Raw genomic sequence first — 17,065 nt, 5'->3', positions numbered from 1 at the left:
TAGGATAAAGATTGCCAATTTACTGACCACCAATAGTAAGAAATTTCGTGGACTCATTGCGCACTTTATTTCTCGAACGTTAACAGGAGTTTCAGTGACGAATGCCTATCGTACCTCTATGATCACCAATTTTTGTTATAGGACGCGCCGATTTACGCGGGCTAGGCTGAAACCTTCCATCGACACTCGCTCGAAATAAAAACCGCAATGGGAGATATCGTTAAGCTACCGTACTTTGTTTGCCCCACATATAAATAGGATATGCAAAAACTGCTTCGAGAAAGAAATTATGACAGGGGCTGTTGAATACTTTATTTGATGGTGGGCGGATACATGTGAACAGGTAGTTGCATATTAAACGAAATAGATCAGCAAGAGCTCATAAAGATTCACGAAACATCGCAGAGGACTTCAAAAACAAGTGAATATAAACAAATACTTCAAGCAAATATGGTACCAACATATAAACGACTACAGAATTATATGAAAATGTCACTACTACGAGAACGTGAATGAGTTAAGCTGCTAAATTTCAAGACACACAAGACACAGGCAGTCTCATAAGGAAGAGCCTTCAAACACAATTATTTGCATCTACTCATACTTCAGGTCTAGTTCTGCACTTGGTTTATCGACCCTCTCGCGTGCACGAGGTAGTGGATTCGGGTGCTCTGGAGTTCTACTTTCCTACTGAAAACGATGGTTGGAAGGCTTTATCCACCATTGGTTAGTTGGTTTGTGGGGTTTAACGTCCCAAAGCAACTCAGGCTGTGAGAGACGCCGTAGTGGAGGACTCCAGAAATTTCGACCACCTGGGGTTCTTTAACGTGCACTGACATCGCACAGCACACGGGCACCTTGCTTTTCGCCTCCATCGAAAAGCGGCCGCCGAGGCCGGGATTCGATCCCGCGTCCTTGGGAGCAGTAGTCGAGCGCCTTAACCACTGCGCCACCCCGGCGGGGTTTATCCACCATCCACCATTGAGCCGCACGGCGTAGACTGGATCGAATAGAAGCGCTAAACTGATACTCGTTCATCCGTCCGGAAAGTCGTGCACGACAAAGCTTGTCGCGGGACGCCGATGCGCGGCTGACGGGAGTTGGCTGCAACTCATGGTAGACTGCTTCATCCGCTTGTCACCGGCCTGTGGTACCTTGGAAAAGCGGGTTATGCGGGACGAAGATGACATCGTGGCGCTGTTTCAATATCATTTCGGAATCCGCCTTAGTCTTGCGGATGGTACTGAGTCGTTGCGTGCACGGCTGCGCGAATTGTGGCGCTCTCCTCGACTAAGTGATGGGATATAAAACAATTATGGTCAGCACGTTGATTGTCGGTGAAAGCGCTCGAACGGAGCCATGAAAAGGACTTAGAAGAGCTGTGAAACATCTAGAAAAAAAAAATATTGACTTTTATTTTTTCCTCCGGTCCGGCAAACTTTAAAAAATCAATGAAAGGTGTAAAGTCAAATTTTAAGAGAATATTTCCGCGATAAAAAATGCGTTAGCATTAACCTGAAAAATTGTGGACAGCAAGATAGCGTAGTAAGGCAGTCTATCATGAGAACGTCGTATTTTGAGAGGTGTTCTTCTCTATAGGTGGTATTCACCGTCGGCTGCCACGCGGGGGACGACGGGAATAATGAAGCCGTTTTCCGCTTCCGGTCCGCTATAGCCTTGGTCATCGTCATCGTCTGTTGAGGTTGTTTCACATGTGTAATTGAATAGATCCAAGGTGCTGTGAACTCTGTAATTTGCTACAAGTGGTCAATTGCGCTGTCTACGGATTCAGCAATAGGTCCTGGTGTAAAAACGTCAAGAACAGCACATCTGTCAACTTTTTTGGGATAGACGCCTGCTGTGGCGGGTCTTGCACTGTTGCTTCTGCTGCGTCGTTTTGCTAAAACATTGCCGTGCAGACTGTCCCGCTCGATTGATATGCACGCGATAGGGTTTGTGCAGGTATCGCGTTTACCCAATGACAACTTCATAAACATGCTACTTTCAATACTTGTAGAACCTCTCGGACTGCTGCCCCTGTGCTCCCGGTACATGTTAAAAGCCGAAGCTTATGCAGCGTAACTGCAAACGCTCTAAAGCGCTAGAAAAAAGCGACGAATACCTCCACGTTACTAATCAGCTCTTGCTATCTTTTCTCTGTAACTGTGGGTACCAGACATATCACTGCACGCATTACAAGCGTCGGGCCAAGATGATCGAGACGCCCGTTCGTGCCTGCTTTGAGGCCGACAAGTCAGTCCCCCAAAGCTAGCTTTCCTCCGGCGTTTTAGTACAATAGATATTACGCTATATACATGCTTGGGTATCGAAGTTTGGCTGGAAAGCTTTCTACTACAAAAAATAAAAACAAAAGAAAAATGTCGTTCGTGGAGAATCTGAGCTGCGAAAACGCTGCTCGCGGACCGAAGCAAAGCAGTGGAAATCGCTCACTAAGGGTTATGTCTACAGTGTGCTAGAATATTCTAGCTCACTATAGTCACGTAATGACAGATCGCGATAGCGCTTAGCGATTTTGTCCGTCGTGTGAATCCACCACACGTCAACTTTGGCAGGCGACGACCGGGGGCAGCGTCGCCCCCGTGACCAAAAAAATGACGCACGGCGATCCCCCTTTCGTTCGATGACGTCATGTAAAATGAACCTATACGTATCTATCTCCGAATGTGTTAAGAAGCCTAAATTCGGGAATTCCAGTCGATTATATGGATCACTTATTAGCGATGTATATAAAGCCTAATAATACATGTGCGGATACATTATTTACTTCTCAAGGTGTGATGTCTACAAAAGTCTATTATGCGCAACTTCAGCGAAGGCTTAACAAGGGGGGGCGGGGGGGGTGCATGAACGTTTCCAGAAAATAACTACGTATTGCTCATAGTTGTCTAGAGCTAGGTTGTAAAAATTTACTTCCACGGAAGCAAATGGTATTATAATAATTTTCAGGATAAATTCAATTTAAAGTATAGGAAACGTGGAGGCTAACCTAGTGGGTTCTACTTAAGTTGAGGACCACCCAGAGGGCTATGGAACGAAAACTGGTAGGGATAACATTAAGAGATAGGAAGCGTGCAGAGTGGGTCAGAGAAATAACTCAAGTTACCCATATTCTAGTGTAATTTAAGAAGAAGAAATGGGCATGGGCAGGATATGTAGTGCGAAGAGAGGATAACCGATGGTCTCTTAGGGTAACAAACTGGATTCCAAGGGAAGGAAAGCGTAGCAGGGGGCGGCAGAAAGTTAGGTGGGCGGATGAGGTTAAGAAGTTCGCAGGGGTCAAGTGGATGCAGCTAGCACAGAACCGGGTTAATTGGAAAAATATGGGAGAGGCCTTCGCCCTGCAGTGGGCATAGTCAGGCTGATGATTATGATGCTGCTGCTGCTGATGATGATGAAAATATGAACGTGTAAGAAATAATAAAAAGCAACATATCGGGCTTTTCGTGCCACAGAAACCGTGCGTGGCCGTTTTATCCGGCACTGGAAGAGGAAGTGCGGTTGTTTTGAAAAGAAACCACGTCAATTCAGTTATGCGTTACTACAAGGCAATGCTTCCAACAACAATTTGAGCGAAAATTAGCTGACAGACCATGCCCAAAAGATTGGCATTCAAATCTACAAGAAAGGATTTCGCATTTTCTGAACTCGCAATAACTTTCACTGCGCGAGTACTAACGCCGTTGTTGCATTTGTCTGTGTTTTAATTTTGAAATAATTTTGCACGAGTTTTCTTTTTTGTTGTTGTTGTTCCGCCAGCTGCAAACTTGACACAGCTACTTTACCGATCTCTTAGCTGAGATTAATTCTTTTTCCTTGTCATTATCCTTCACAAAAGTAAGCAGGCTGCAAATTGGCTGCATAAGCGACAATGCTTAGACGATTGAGAAACTTTTTTTATATTCGTTTACGCCCGTTGTGCTTAAGTCGGTGCATGTCTGAGCAATATTACTCTTATTCCTCTTTAATTGTCCAAGCTAATTTTACCTGAGAGGTTAAAGACTTTAGATCTTTTCTTTTTTTTTTTTTGTCTATTTATTACTTCAAATACCCTTACTAGTAATCATGGCCGGACAAACGAAAAGCTTTCGGAGAACACGAGGGAGAAATGGGGGCATTAAATGCAATATGGAGTGAAAGAGCTCCACTCTCATAACGTACAAACTTATACAATACTGATCAATCTTTCGGAGTCGAATCCGCCCTGAAACTAAAAGACGTTAACCTAAACCAAAGTCCTACAAGAAAAAAAAAAGATCAGTTTCATAGGTCTGCTTCTCGTAGCTACACAATAGCAGATACTCTGCGCAGGTAGGTCTCTTTATGAAGCACGCTGTGGTTCACATTTGCGGCGAAAACGTACAAACAGTAATTGCATTACACCTTTCTTTCGCCCCCTTTCATGAGTTTGTGTGGTTGTAGTGGTGGTAGCAGAATATAGTAGTGATCCGCGTAACCGGAGGGGAGGTTAAAACGGTAAACATCTAAATGCTTGCACTGCGCGATGAGGAAGAGGGTCGCCATAAATATAGAAGGTAAGGTTAGAGCGGAGCTGAGTAGAAGGGTCATCGTACAATGTAAGGATCAGCAGCGCACACCACAAACTCGCGTCGTGTTACCAGAAGTAGCAGAGTTATTAAAAAATAATAACGTACGCGCTCTGAAATAAATGTATGCACTTTCCTCACAAAATACTATCCTAATACATCGTGAAATAAAATACCTTGTTACCCTGTAGGAGTCATGGAATGTGACGTTACAAAGTGGTAGCCGTCCAAAAAGTGTAGTTATGTGCACCATTAACCCGTATGTTTACATTTGCAGCGCTTAGGTTCTTCACAATGTGGCGACGGACGAGCTAGTGAACGAAACTGTCCCAGCAGTCTCCACCACAACCTGTCGCGGGAGTTAAACTGCGTAGACATTTAATGAGTTGATGAGGCCCCGCTAGATTTGCGCACTTTGACTGATAAGCCGTCGAGACCAGTCAAATGCGTCAATGATTACGCGGGCGAGCTTTCGCTGATAAGCTCAGCCGCGCACTGAGATGCGCCGAAGACACCTGACACAAGCGACTGCTGCACCATGGCCGGTGCCCTGTCCCGCTGGCTGCTGCTGGCCGTCGCGCTGCAGTGCGCGGTGGTGCGCGCGGACGCTATGTCGAACTGCACCGTGGCCGCTATTGAACAGTTCCCACGGCCCCTGATGAGTCCAGCCCTTCGCGAACAGGGTGGGATTGTGGTGCACGTGCTGGCCGCCCTGTACATGTTTGCGGCGCTCGCTGTAATCTGCGAGGACTACTTCGTGCCTTCGCTGGAGGTTATTTGTGACGGTATGTTATTCTTGTCTTCCATCTCTAGGGGCCAGGTATTGTTGTTGCCTACTCTAGCGCAGCTGTGGCGAGTCCAGAAGCGTAGTAGCGTTTGTACAGGTGCGACATAAAGGGCTTATCTGATGAGCGCTACTTTGGCAGTGCGTAGGGAGTCTTCACCGGGATACGGAGAACCATTTAATTGCGATAGGATTAAAGGCTCCGATCTCCTGAAAATCTGCCATCGGCTTCGTAGTGGGCGAAAATAAACGGGAATGGTGTTGGCAGGTTGGATTTGGCAGTTGACATGACCATGCATCGATTGGTGTTCGGGTCACATGACCGAGTTAGCAGGTGCTGCCAATTCGGGCGTTGCATTACTTCTTTCTTTCTTTATTCAGTACTAAAAACCTTGTACAGGTTCATGACGAGATGGGAAGGTGAGGTCGGAATCCAAACTTCCGGCGCCTTTGGATTCCAAGCTAAACACGTTCCTCTATGTCACGCAGGCACGTTTGTGCGACTTAGTTAAAGTGGGGATGTGTTTTATGCCGAGTGATCTTACACATGATGCAGTGTATTGGGACTGTATGCTAATGGAGAGGTGTGGAAACAACAGAAGTGCAGATAGAATGTTACAGATTAAGGAAGTAGCAAAGTTAATGTGCGGGAACTAGGATCAGCACGAATTGTTAGCAAGCGGGATTCGTTAACACTGTCGCGTCATACCTCTAAGCATATCTTGAGTGTCAGATTTTTTTGAACTAGCATTAATACTCTGAGAGAGACGGGAAAGGTACGCTTTCACGGGTACAGCGTACACGGTACAGAGAGAGAGAAATAGCCTTTGTGAAAAAACAGAGAATTTAGCCGGCGTCTGGCATGCTACTCTGCGTAGGAAGGGGAATTGGGGAGGGAAATATGGAAATAGCTGGGTGGGAGAATCTAATAAGTGAAGGGGGAGATAAAATGAGGCCATTAAATGCTTTGTAAGGTGCATCATGGAGTAATGGTATAAAATGAAATTATGAAATGAATAATCCGACAAATGTGCTTATACAGTTCACGACGTGAAAAATGTCTAATGGTAATATGCAAGGTGAGGCATCGCCACGAAATTTCATGCGCTCGATTAAACACAGCTTTTCTTCCCGGCCTATCTGACGCGACATTTTCAAAGACTCGCGCGTCTATACTGTCTCTTTCAATCACGCATTTTATCTTGCCTTCCCAGCCAAAAATATTTAAAAAAAAACCTGTTTGCTTGCTAGGCCATGCTCATAAATTTGTACGGCAGAAGATCGGTCATTTTCTTTGGGAATGAAAAGGGTTTATATGCCAGAAGTACCCACGACGTGTTAGATAAGTGGTATTCGGCTTTCATTTTTTTTAGCCCCGGTCTGTACCGTAGTACCAACCGTACTCAGCAGCCAAAGGCAGTTGCTGCCACCCGAAAGCGAGAGTCCCCTTTCTCAAGTAACCTGATCTGGACTCTAACGAAGAGTCACCTAAAACTTGCAAGTGCTGTAGTATAGTGCAAAAATTGCCATTAATGCCTGGTGCTCAGGCACACTTTTCACGCACGCTGGACTGTTGTCCTTTGTTTTTTTATTAACCGACATTCTCTACATCGCCGCTTGAGGGTTTATAAAAGATGCAGAACAGAATAATTGGGCTAAAAAATGCACGCTTCTACGTCATTCACGTACTAATGACGGAATTTCTCCAAAACGACTTCAATACACTGTCTTCTATATTTATACCGCGTGACGTATTAGAATGTTACTGACATCGTAACTCGCTTCGGTGCATAGAGCGTGTTTAGAGGCAAGAAGGAAAGCAGAGGCGTGCCTTTTCCTCCTATCGCTCACTGCTGCGGCAGCTGAGCCGGATTTTAGCAGAACCACATGAAAATGGTCTATAAGCCTGGTACTTGGGTATGGAGGCGCCACTGTTCCAGAACAAGGACAGCCATCGCAAGTACAACGCGCGCGAGAGGCGGATGTCCGTAGCTCGTGTGAGGCCGAGAAAATCAGTCCCGGGCGAAAAGATCGGTATTTTTAGGATCGTGCTTAGAAAGCTGTCTAAGAAATTTGTGCTTTCATATAATGAATTCTAGTTTTCTACAGATGGTAAAAATCATGCTTTCTGCTGGACTTCGTCTGGAACTTCTCACATCTGTGGCCTAGTCGGCCCTGCAGAAAACCACGGCAAGGGCATTAAGACCTAATTGGAAGCAAAGCAAACTCCTGACTGTGACAACCTATTTGCGTTAGATTTCGCACTCACTGAAAAAATTGGCAGAAACGATGGTGCCGATGCAGTGTTTTCTGCACCTGATTGTCTGGATAGTTTGTGCCGGGCTGCGTATGAGGGGAGGACAAGAGCGTGCAGTGTACCGCGCGGCCTTTACAGCGCTTTGTTCCTGGCGAAAAAGAGGTTGTTTTATAAAATTCCTTTGCCCTGTGATAGACAGTTTATAGGACATACTGGACGCTGCAATAATTAAAGACTAAAAGAACAGTTTATAAACTGCCAAGACTAGTATCTGGAGATATTGAAGGAGCAGTGATTGTGAATGGCCGAAAGAAGAAGAAACACAGTACGCGCTGTTTTAGCATGAAACAGTTGGAATCACAAAAAGCCAGTACAAAACCACTAGTGAGATAATCGCAGCTCAAAAAATACTGATGCAGGAAGATGTATGCGTTAGTACCCCCTTCGGTAATAGTATTCCAGAAAGAGATTTCAGTTTTAGGGGTCTGTGGATCCCTGCTGATTGTACCGAGTAAGTTTTTTGTTATGATTTTCTTAATTCTGTTTCCTTTCTCTGTTTCTTCATTTTTATCGCTCTTGTTTACGTTTCGTTTTGTGCGTGTGTCTACAATTGTTCTTCTTCTCACTGCTGCAGAACAAAATCGTCAGTTGCTAGTCATTGCTGTGTTTGTCGATCTTCTCTGAGTTTGTATGTGCTGGCGCTGTTTTCTTTTTTGTCCAGAGCACTATAATATACGATGTATTAAAACACTCTTGTAGTAGGCAAAATATTTCATCTTGACATGACGCCTGAAAAAATATATTGCCTCCTGCACCTTACAAACACGCAGCATGGAGCAAGTACGAGTAACACGTCGCAAGTTTGCTGATTCCTTGATGTGTTCGTTATTGTTTTGCTTGGACAGAAGAAGAAATTAGTACCACATCAGCCTTTCCGGAACTACCAGAAAGTGTAGTTGTTTATCAACCAACGCCGGCGTGACATTCCGGATCTGTTATAATAAGCAACACCAACCAGCCACGCGCAAAATTTGTCAATGGTTGATGTTTGAAAGCGTGAAAGAATGCAATGATGAACACAGCACCATGCTTTTTCAGAACGCATCTGGCATGAAAGTAGAGAGTCCTTTAGCCCTTTTAAAATTTTTACCTTAAGCAAAATTTTTTCAAATCTGCGTACCAATTTTACAAGCAATCAAAAGACATATGTATGGTTTCATGTATTGCCCCTGTGCTCTGCAGTATTTTTTTCGTAGATCGCTCTAAACTTATCAAATATATTTCGTACTTCAAATGTTTTTCTAGTCCATGGCATATTATTCTGCGTAAAATTGGGAATGTTAAGGGAGCGGTATTTGTAAAAAAAAAAAGCAGCATACACCTAAAGAAGTCATTATTTCCTATATGAATGCTGTGTTGCCCTTGACATCGCGAGATGTGCAGAACAGTCTTTCAGTGAGGCTGAAATTCACTTTAGCCGATTTTAAGAGCAGCGAGTCACGAAAACGTCCAACATATGTAAAAGCGCACTAGCGCTGTATGCGTATATACCCATGGTCACCTCGCTTGGCAGACCTGAGCTATTGTTTTGCTGAGGCACCTTTTGATCATGCGGCAACACTCTCAAAATGGCGGTGCTCAATTTACCCTCCGTGTTTTGCACTATTGGCACCTGCCATTGTATTTTGATGAACTGGCCGGGCCATCCGGAGGCCCAAGCAAGAAATAATATTTAGTATAACTTGCAAACGGGCTAGCTGGTTAGATGAATGTTAATTACCCTTTTCCGATCCTGTGATTGTTCGTGTCGTCTGCACCATCAAGTGAGTGAGGAAAAAGATTGTGATCCAGCCCTACGAGCAGGGAATTTCGCATAGCCTTAAGAATATCGCAAGCCGATTTCATTATAGGGCTGTGCTATCTACTCCGAACAATTTATACTCTGTGCAGGAAGGGGAACGGAATGGGTGAGCTCAAGGAAGGATGCGGCATAAGAAGCGCTTCGTCAGCTGTTGCGAAGAAGTGGTGTACGAGATTCCGCTGACAAGTGGGAAGGAGTATGTGGCGCCGACTGGCCGTTGCCTCAATGAGAGATTCAGAGAGCACAGGAATGCGTGTGAATCATTGTCGACTCTAGGGAACCTGGCAACCCACGTCTCTCGGTGTGGAAAGAATAGATATGAGCAAGATCCAAGGCCGAAACAATGTGTAGCCAGGTTCACGGAAACCAAGGTGCTGCTGGGGCAAAATATACTTGCAGCCTTACGTTGATTTCGGGTCAGGGGGGGGGCAGTGCGTAAGTGTACCGTCAGTAGCGCGAGTAGGAAGGAATTGCTACGGCTTCGTCTGGACAATACGACAAAGAGATCGGCGCATTTTGCCATTGTTTATTTATAGTTTTAAGGCGAAAGCCTTTCTAGGCTCATGGAAATAAATCACTTGCGCCAGAGTTGTGCGCGAGGTTTGTGCGCGAGATCTGTGTGCGAGATCTGTAACGTTGGAACTGTCATATTCCTCTCGATTCCGCGAGATGTGTTCTTGTCTAGCGTTCCTGCTGTCTGCAATCCCACTCTTGAACGCACGCCAGGGAACACCACGTGACGGAAGCGATGCTGTACCGTCCAAACGCACACTTGCAGAAGAACGTGTGCCAGATACTGCTCCTTTCCTTTCCTGTAAACCAATTACAATTATATGTAGCACTGCAACAAATGCCGATAAGAGGCAAACGATGAGAAGGAAACGATAGGAGCGGACGGGTAGGCTTTCGCCATTCTCCACATAAGACGCATCTGAGAGCCGTTCTAATTTTTATTTTTATTTTTTACTTCAATATTTTTATCCAAAATGTTTGCTCCAAGTTTTCTTCCTCTTCTTACCGTACTCTTCCTTTAGTTTTTCTTTGTCATGTTTTCTGCTTCTTCGTACCACAAATAAATAGCCAATTGGTTGTGTACGCATCGTCAGTGTAGACGTCTTGTCGTAATCTCTTGTGTATATGTTATAAATAATGCAGCAGCACAAGTCATCAGACCCACACAAGAATTTAAAGGAGTTGAGGCGCACGAGCCTTAATTTCCCGCCTTTACTTGCTTAGATGTTCGGGCTTTATATATATATATATATATATATATATATATATATATATATATATATATATATATATATATATATATATATATATATATATATATATATATATACTTGAGAAAGATCGGTCTCCGATCGAAACGTCGAGTGAAATGAAAAATAAAAAATGTTTCCTTTGATGAAGCGTATACTTCGCTATATATATATATATATATATATATATTGTCACGTACAAGGTGATTGAGGATATCAAGAATATCAAGAATAGCTCCGATACAACAGCGGTGAGCAGCACAGACGCAAAACCCACAAGCGACACTTCGTCGTCCTTCGCTCAGTCATGCGCCACCTGGCAACGCTAGGTGGCATTACTCCCCCTTCCGAAAAAAAAAAAAGAAAAAAAAAGTGAAGACGGGCGGTGAGAAAGGTGTGAAAGTAAGAGAGTCGTCACAGGAGGTGGCCGTGCGTTATCGTTGGTAGTACGGCTTCAGCCGCACAATGTGCACAATGTCCGAGCTGGGCTTTCGGCGTTTTGAAAGTGCGGCGCCGTCTGGAATAACTTCATAACTGAGATCACTCACACGACGCAACACTTTGTACGGCCCGAAGTAGCGGGAAAGGAGTTTCTCTGACAAGCCTGGACGGCGAACTGGTGTCCACACCCAGACTTGGTCCCCAGGTTTGTAGTGAACCTGGCGGTGCCGGAGGTTGTAGCGGTGCGCGTCAGAGGTCTGCTGCCGCCCGATGTGCACACGGGCAAGCTGGCGGGCTTCCTCAGCGCGGATGGCATACTGCTGGGCACCTGGCGGAAGCTGGTCATCATCTGGGCACGGAAGCATGGAATCGAGCATGCTCTGAACTTCACGCCCGTACACAAGTCGAAATGGTGTGAAGCGCGTTGTTTCCTGTTGGGCTGTATTATACGCAAATGTGACGTACGGCAGCACCTCGTCCCAGGTCTTGTGCTGCACATCGACGTACATTGACAACATGTCCGCAATCGTCTTATTTAACCTTTCGGTGAGACCATTGCTCTGCGGATGGTACGCTGTGGTCTTGCGATGCGTCGTGTAACTCAACTCAAATATGTGGTCGATGAGCTGCGAAGTGAAAGCTGTGCCTCTGTCGGTAATGACATACGAAGGGGCGCCATGCCGCAAGACTATGTTATGCATGAAAAACTCGGCTACTTCAGAAGCTGTGGCATGAGGGATTGCCTTTGTCTCAGCGTATCGGGTCAGGTAGTCAGTAGCGACTACTATCCATTTGTTTCCCGCCTGCGACAAAGGGAAAGGGCCAAGGAGGTCCATGCCGATTTGGTCGAACGGAATACGTGGTGCTCTAACGGGCTTGAGAAATCCGGCAGGCTTCAGAGGCGGTGTTTTACGGCGCTGGCATTCGCGACAGCTTCTTACATAGCGTTTCACAGTTGCGGAGAGTCCTGGCCAGTAATACATGTTGCGGACGCGAGCAAGCGTCCGTGAGTAACCCAAATGACCAGACGTCGGTTCGTCGTGACAAGCAAGTAGAATATCCGCACGGAGCTCGCATGGTACTACCAGAAGGTAAGCTCTTTCTTGGCCTTGGGAGTTTCTTTTATACAAGACGCCTTGCTGCATACAGAATGAACCAATGTGCCGAGATAGGCGTCGAGGGAGCGGCGTATCACGCCCTTCCAGATAATCGATGAATGGAAGGATGTCTGGATCAGCTCTTTGTCGATCCCTGAGCTCAGATGCGCTGAGAGCTCCTAGAAAGCCGCTGTCGCCATCGGCTGCAGCATCGTCAGTGTCAACGGGGGCTCGTGACAGCGCGTCAGCGTCTTCGTGTTTGCGGCCTGACTTATAAACAATAGTTATGTCAAATTCCTGAAGTCGTAAACTCCAGCGTGCAAGTCGTCCCGATGGGTCTCGCAGATTTGCCAGCCAGCACAAACAATGATGGTCAGTGACGACTTTAAATGGTCGGCCGTAAAGATAGGGGCGAAACTTCATAGTGGCCCACACGACCGCCAGGCATTCCTTTTCCGAGGTAGAGTAGTTCGTTTCGGCGCGAGAGAGTGTGCGGCTAGCATAGGCTATTACTCGCTCAATCCCGTCTTGATGCTGAACAAGGACTGCACCAAGACCGATACTACTGGCGTCAGTGTGCACCTCTGTGTCAGCCGCTTCATCGAAGTGCGCCAGAACAGGGGATGTTTGAAGGCGCTCGCGAAGCAAAGAGAAGGCCGTTTGCTGCTCAGAGTTCCACACAAAGGCGGTGTCCTTCCTTGTGAGGCGCGTTAGAGGTTCCGCAATTTGAGAGAAGTCCGCAATGAACCGCCGATAATATGCGCACAGGCCGAGAAAGCGCTGCACAGCCCTCTTGTTAGCTGGAACGGGAAACCGTGCGACGGCAGCAGTCTTTTCGGGATCCGGGCGCACCCCATCGGCGCTCACAACATGCCCAAGGAACTTGAGTTCTGTATACCCGAAGTGGCATTTCTCGGGCTTCAGCGTGAGATCAGCAGAACGGAGCGCTTCCAGTACAGCTCGAAGGCGTTCGAGGTGTTGGTCAAATGTTTCGGAAAAAACAACTACGTCGTCCAAGTACACAAGACAGATCTGCCACTTGAGTCCAGTGAGGACGGTGTCCATCATCCTTTGGAATGTAGCTGGGGCAGAGCACAATCCAAATGGGAGTACTTTGAATTCATATAGGCCATCTGGAGTGACAAATGCGGTTTTTTCTCGGTCTCTTTCGTCTACTTCGATTTGCCAATAACCGCTTTTCAAATCAATAGATGAAAAATACTTCGCACGTCGCAATCTGTCCAGTGAGTCATCGATGCGCGGCAACGGGTATACATCTTTCTTTGTCACATTATTCAATTTCCGATAGTCGACGCAAAATCGAAGAGTGCCGTCTTTCTTCTTGACCAGGACTACTGGTGAAGACCACGGACTTTGTGAAGGCTGTACAACACCATCATCCAGCATCTCCTGAACCTGCGTCTGGATCACTTCTCGTTCTTTGGCAGACACACGATAAGGCTGCTGTCGTATAGGGCGAGCGTCTTCATAAGTAATGATGCGATGTTGTGTGATGGGCGTTTGACGAACCTTCGAGGAAGAAGCAAAACAGTGCTTGAAGTCCAGCAACAGTAGCTCTAAGGCCCGCCGTTTCTCCTTCGACAAGTGGCAGTTAATGTCGATGTTGTCAAGAGATGGCTCATTAGTTTCGACTGCCGTGGATGTAAAACAGACCGGATCGTGCGTAACAGGATCAGCGAAAGCGATAGCAGTTCCCGGAAACAAGTGCCGGTGCTCATTAGAAAAATTTGTGACAAGGAGTGCAGCCCGGCCATTGTGAAGCGACAATAAACTTCGAGCAGCGCAGATGCCTTGAGCAAGCAGGAGTGAATGGTTCGCTTCTGCTACAGCATCGCCGGCACGGAAATCGTCACAGGTAACTTCCACAAGAACACTGCTTCGCGGCGGCAGCGAGACGCTCTCGGCGGAAACGCGAAGTGCGGCATTGCAAGGACTGCTACTATCTCGTTCGGCAGATTGTCCCATCGAAAATGTGACGCGTCTATTTCGCAGGTCGATAACTGCTCCGTATTCTCGCAGAAAGTCAATGCCGAGGATAAGGTCACGGGAACAGTCACTCAAAACGACGCAACTAACGACGAACGTATATCTGTCAATCTGAATACGAGCCGTGCACATTCCCTTTGGGGTAACTATATGACCGCCGGCGGTTCGAAGGTACACACCTGGCCAAGCAGTGAGCACCTTCCTCAAAACAGTCGCCATGCGACCACTCAAAATCGAATAATCCGCACCGGTGTCCACTAATGCATTCACTGGAGTACGACCGTCTAAAATAACAGGAATGTCCAGAGAAACGCTTTTGGCTTCCCTAGGGGACGGTACCAGCAGCTCGCGGTCGGATCGAAGCGGCGACGACGGGAGGTCTTCAACGCAGCGACTACCAGCGGCCTCGCCCCCGAAGGTCGCTGTTTTCAGTTTTCCCGACCAGGGCTAGACGAGCGGCCTTGTCCCTCTCGCGAGGAACCTTGGGTGGACGTCAATGAGCGCCTTGGTGAAGGGGAGCGGGACTGACGCTGCGAACGAGATGAACGCTGTTCCGCCAGATACTCTTCAATAACTCGGGGTCGTTGACCAAACCGGGGAGGAGGCGCGTCGATGCGGAAGCCGTGAAGACCGAGGCGTCGATAAGGACAATCCCGGTAAAGATGGCCTGGTTCACCGCAGTGGAAGCAGAGTGGACGGCGGTCAGGCGTGCGCCAAATGTCGGCTTTGCGTCGGGGCAGGGGACGTTCGTCGAAGTACTGCACTGGTTGCACTGAGGGCAGCGAAACTGTAGGCGGCGCGGGAATGGGTGGTGGTGAAGGGGAAGCCTGACTCTGCAGAACTTCAGCATATGTGGGACGGTTTTCGGTCCCCGACAGCAATGGTGGGCTCGTAACTATAGGCGAAAGAGGGCTCTTGAGCGCCTGTCGTACCTCCTCTTGCACTATAGCAGAAATGGAAGCTGGCGATTGCTGCATGGGGTTCCAGAACTTTCTCAGTTCTTCGCGCACGACACTGCGAATCAGTTCACGCAAAGCATCAGGATGCCGCTCGGAAGATGCAAATGACTCCGCAGTTGTGCCAGTATGGAGGGGTCGGTTATAAGCCGCGGCACGTTGTTGGAGCACCCTTTCCATTGTGGTGGCCTCCGCAAGGAATCCATTTACAGTCGACGGTGGGTTGCGCACAAGGCCTGCGAACAGTTGCTCTTTCAAACCCTGCATCAAGTGCCTGACCTTTTTGTCCTCGGACATGGCGGGATCCGCTCGCCTGAAAAGGCGCATCATGTCCTCGACGTACGCTTGGACACTCTCATTGGGCATCTGGATGCGGGAGTGAATGGCACGTTCTGCATGCTCGCGACGATCCGCGCTAGTGTAGGCCTCGAGCAGTTGACGACGGAATTCCCGCCACGACGTTAACATTTGCTCTCGGTTCTCGAACCAGATCCGGGCGCCATCCTCAAGGCTGAAGTAGACGTTCCTTAGTTTGGCAGCATCGTCCCACTGGTTGAATGCAGCGACACGCTCAAACTGAAGGAACCAGTCCTCCACATCCTCAAAGAGGTCACCGTGAAAAGACTTCGGTACCCGAGGGGCCTGCAAGGTGTAGTTACAGGCCGGTGCGACGCCCGTTACCTGCTGAGCAGGAGCACTAGATGTCATGGCGGCGGGTGATGGCTGAAACTCCGGAGGCAGTCCCTGGAGCCGTCGACTGCAGCGATGCACGGGGGTGTCCAATGGCACAGGGCTGGCGCGACGTCTTTCAGATGGAGACTCTTGCATAGGTGATCTTACCCCGCACCTCCACCAGAATGTCACGTACAAGGTGATTGAGGATATCAAGAATATCAAGAATAGCTCCGATACAACAGCGGTGAGCAGCACAGACGCAAAACCCACAAGCGACACTTCGTCGTCCTTCGCTCAGTCATGCGCCACCTGGCAACGCTAGGTGGCAATATATATATATATATATATATATATATATATATATTGCAATCACTGTGAGTGAACTTCATCTTCATCTGAGCGTAATCATCAGCGGTCATCGTGTCATGCGAAGAAGACGAAGTGTTGATGAGCTGTGGCTAGTCGGTAGCTGCTGCTTCGGCCTATCCGAAATAGAAAGGTGATTTTGCTGGTGCGTCCTTCTGCCTCACAAGTGGTGGAGGTAAGTTCTGATCACAGCGTCTTCAGCGCGACACCCCCTGGAGCTCCGTTCCGGTCGGGTTCTTGGCGGCACATCAACCGCCATGGCACAGTCACATCCGCCTGCTCTGACTACCGTTCCGGCGCCTGTCGCTACCGACGTGCATCCGACGACTGCCCATGCCTCTTCTGCACAGTTGACGTCCTATGGTGCACGTCTTCCTCACCATTTGACCCATCCAACATGGTCAGTTACTTCACGTCAACGCTACCCTCCTGTTTTCGCCGGTTTCCGCGGCGACGACGTCGAAGACTGGCTACAACAGTACGATCGGGTCAGCGCTTTTAACGGCTGGGACGCTTCTATGAAGCTACTGAAAGTGTCGTTTTACCTTGGTGACATATTTAAGACGTGGTTTCTCAACCATGAGGACGCCATTCCTGACTGGCTTCAGTTCACGACACAGATCCGCAAGATCTTTGGAACTGTTGGTGCTGGTTTTGCCTCTTTCCAAAAGAAGCTAGAGACCCGTGTGCAGCTTCCAGGAGAGACACGCACATCTTACATTGAGGACGTACTCGCCCTTTGCCGGCGAGTCAATAATGTCATGGTCGAAGCTGAACGTGTCGGACATATTTTA

General features: G+C 47.6%; 1 protein-coding gene across 2 annotated transcripts in view; it reads left to right on the top strand.

The window, feature by feature from the left end:
- LOC146209283 (putative sodium/potassium/calcium exchanger CG1090) overlaps window positions 1-17,065 on the top strand; it is a 135,802-nt gene that overhangs the window by 43,230 nt on the left and 75,507 nt on the right. Inside the window, exon 1 of one of the 2 annotated variants that reach the window (XM_084598943.1) lies at window positions 5,102-5,350. The exons of the other annotated variant lie outside the window; for it this stretch is intronic. Within the exon in view, the coding sequence (XP_084455069.1) occupies window positions 5,104-5,350 (247 nt within the window). The 5' untranslated portion in view covers window positions 5,102-5,103. Of the gene's footprint in view, window positions 1-5,101; window positions 5,351-17,065 lie in introns of those variants that run through there. 2 annotated transcript variants of the gene reach the window in all.

Source organism: Amblyomma maculatum, chromosome 1 (assembly GCF_055883805.1).
Source record: "Amblyomma maculatum isolate TAMU_Amacu chromosome 1, ASM5588380v1, whole genome shotgun sequence".
Lineage (NCBI taxonomy): Eukaryota > Metazoa > Arthropoda > Arachnida > Ixodida > Ixodidae > Amblyomma > Amblyomma maculatum.
This window is presented reverse-complemented; position numbering and strand designations above follow the sequence as displayed.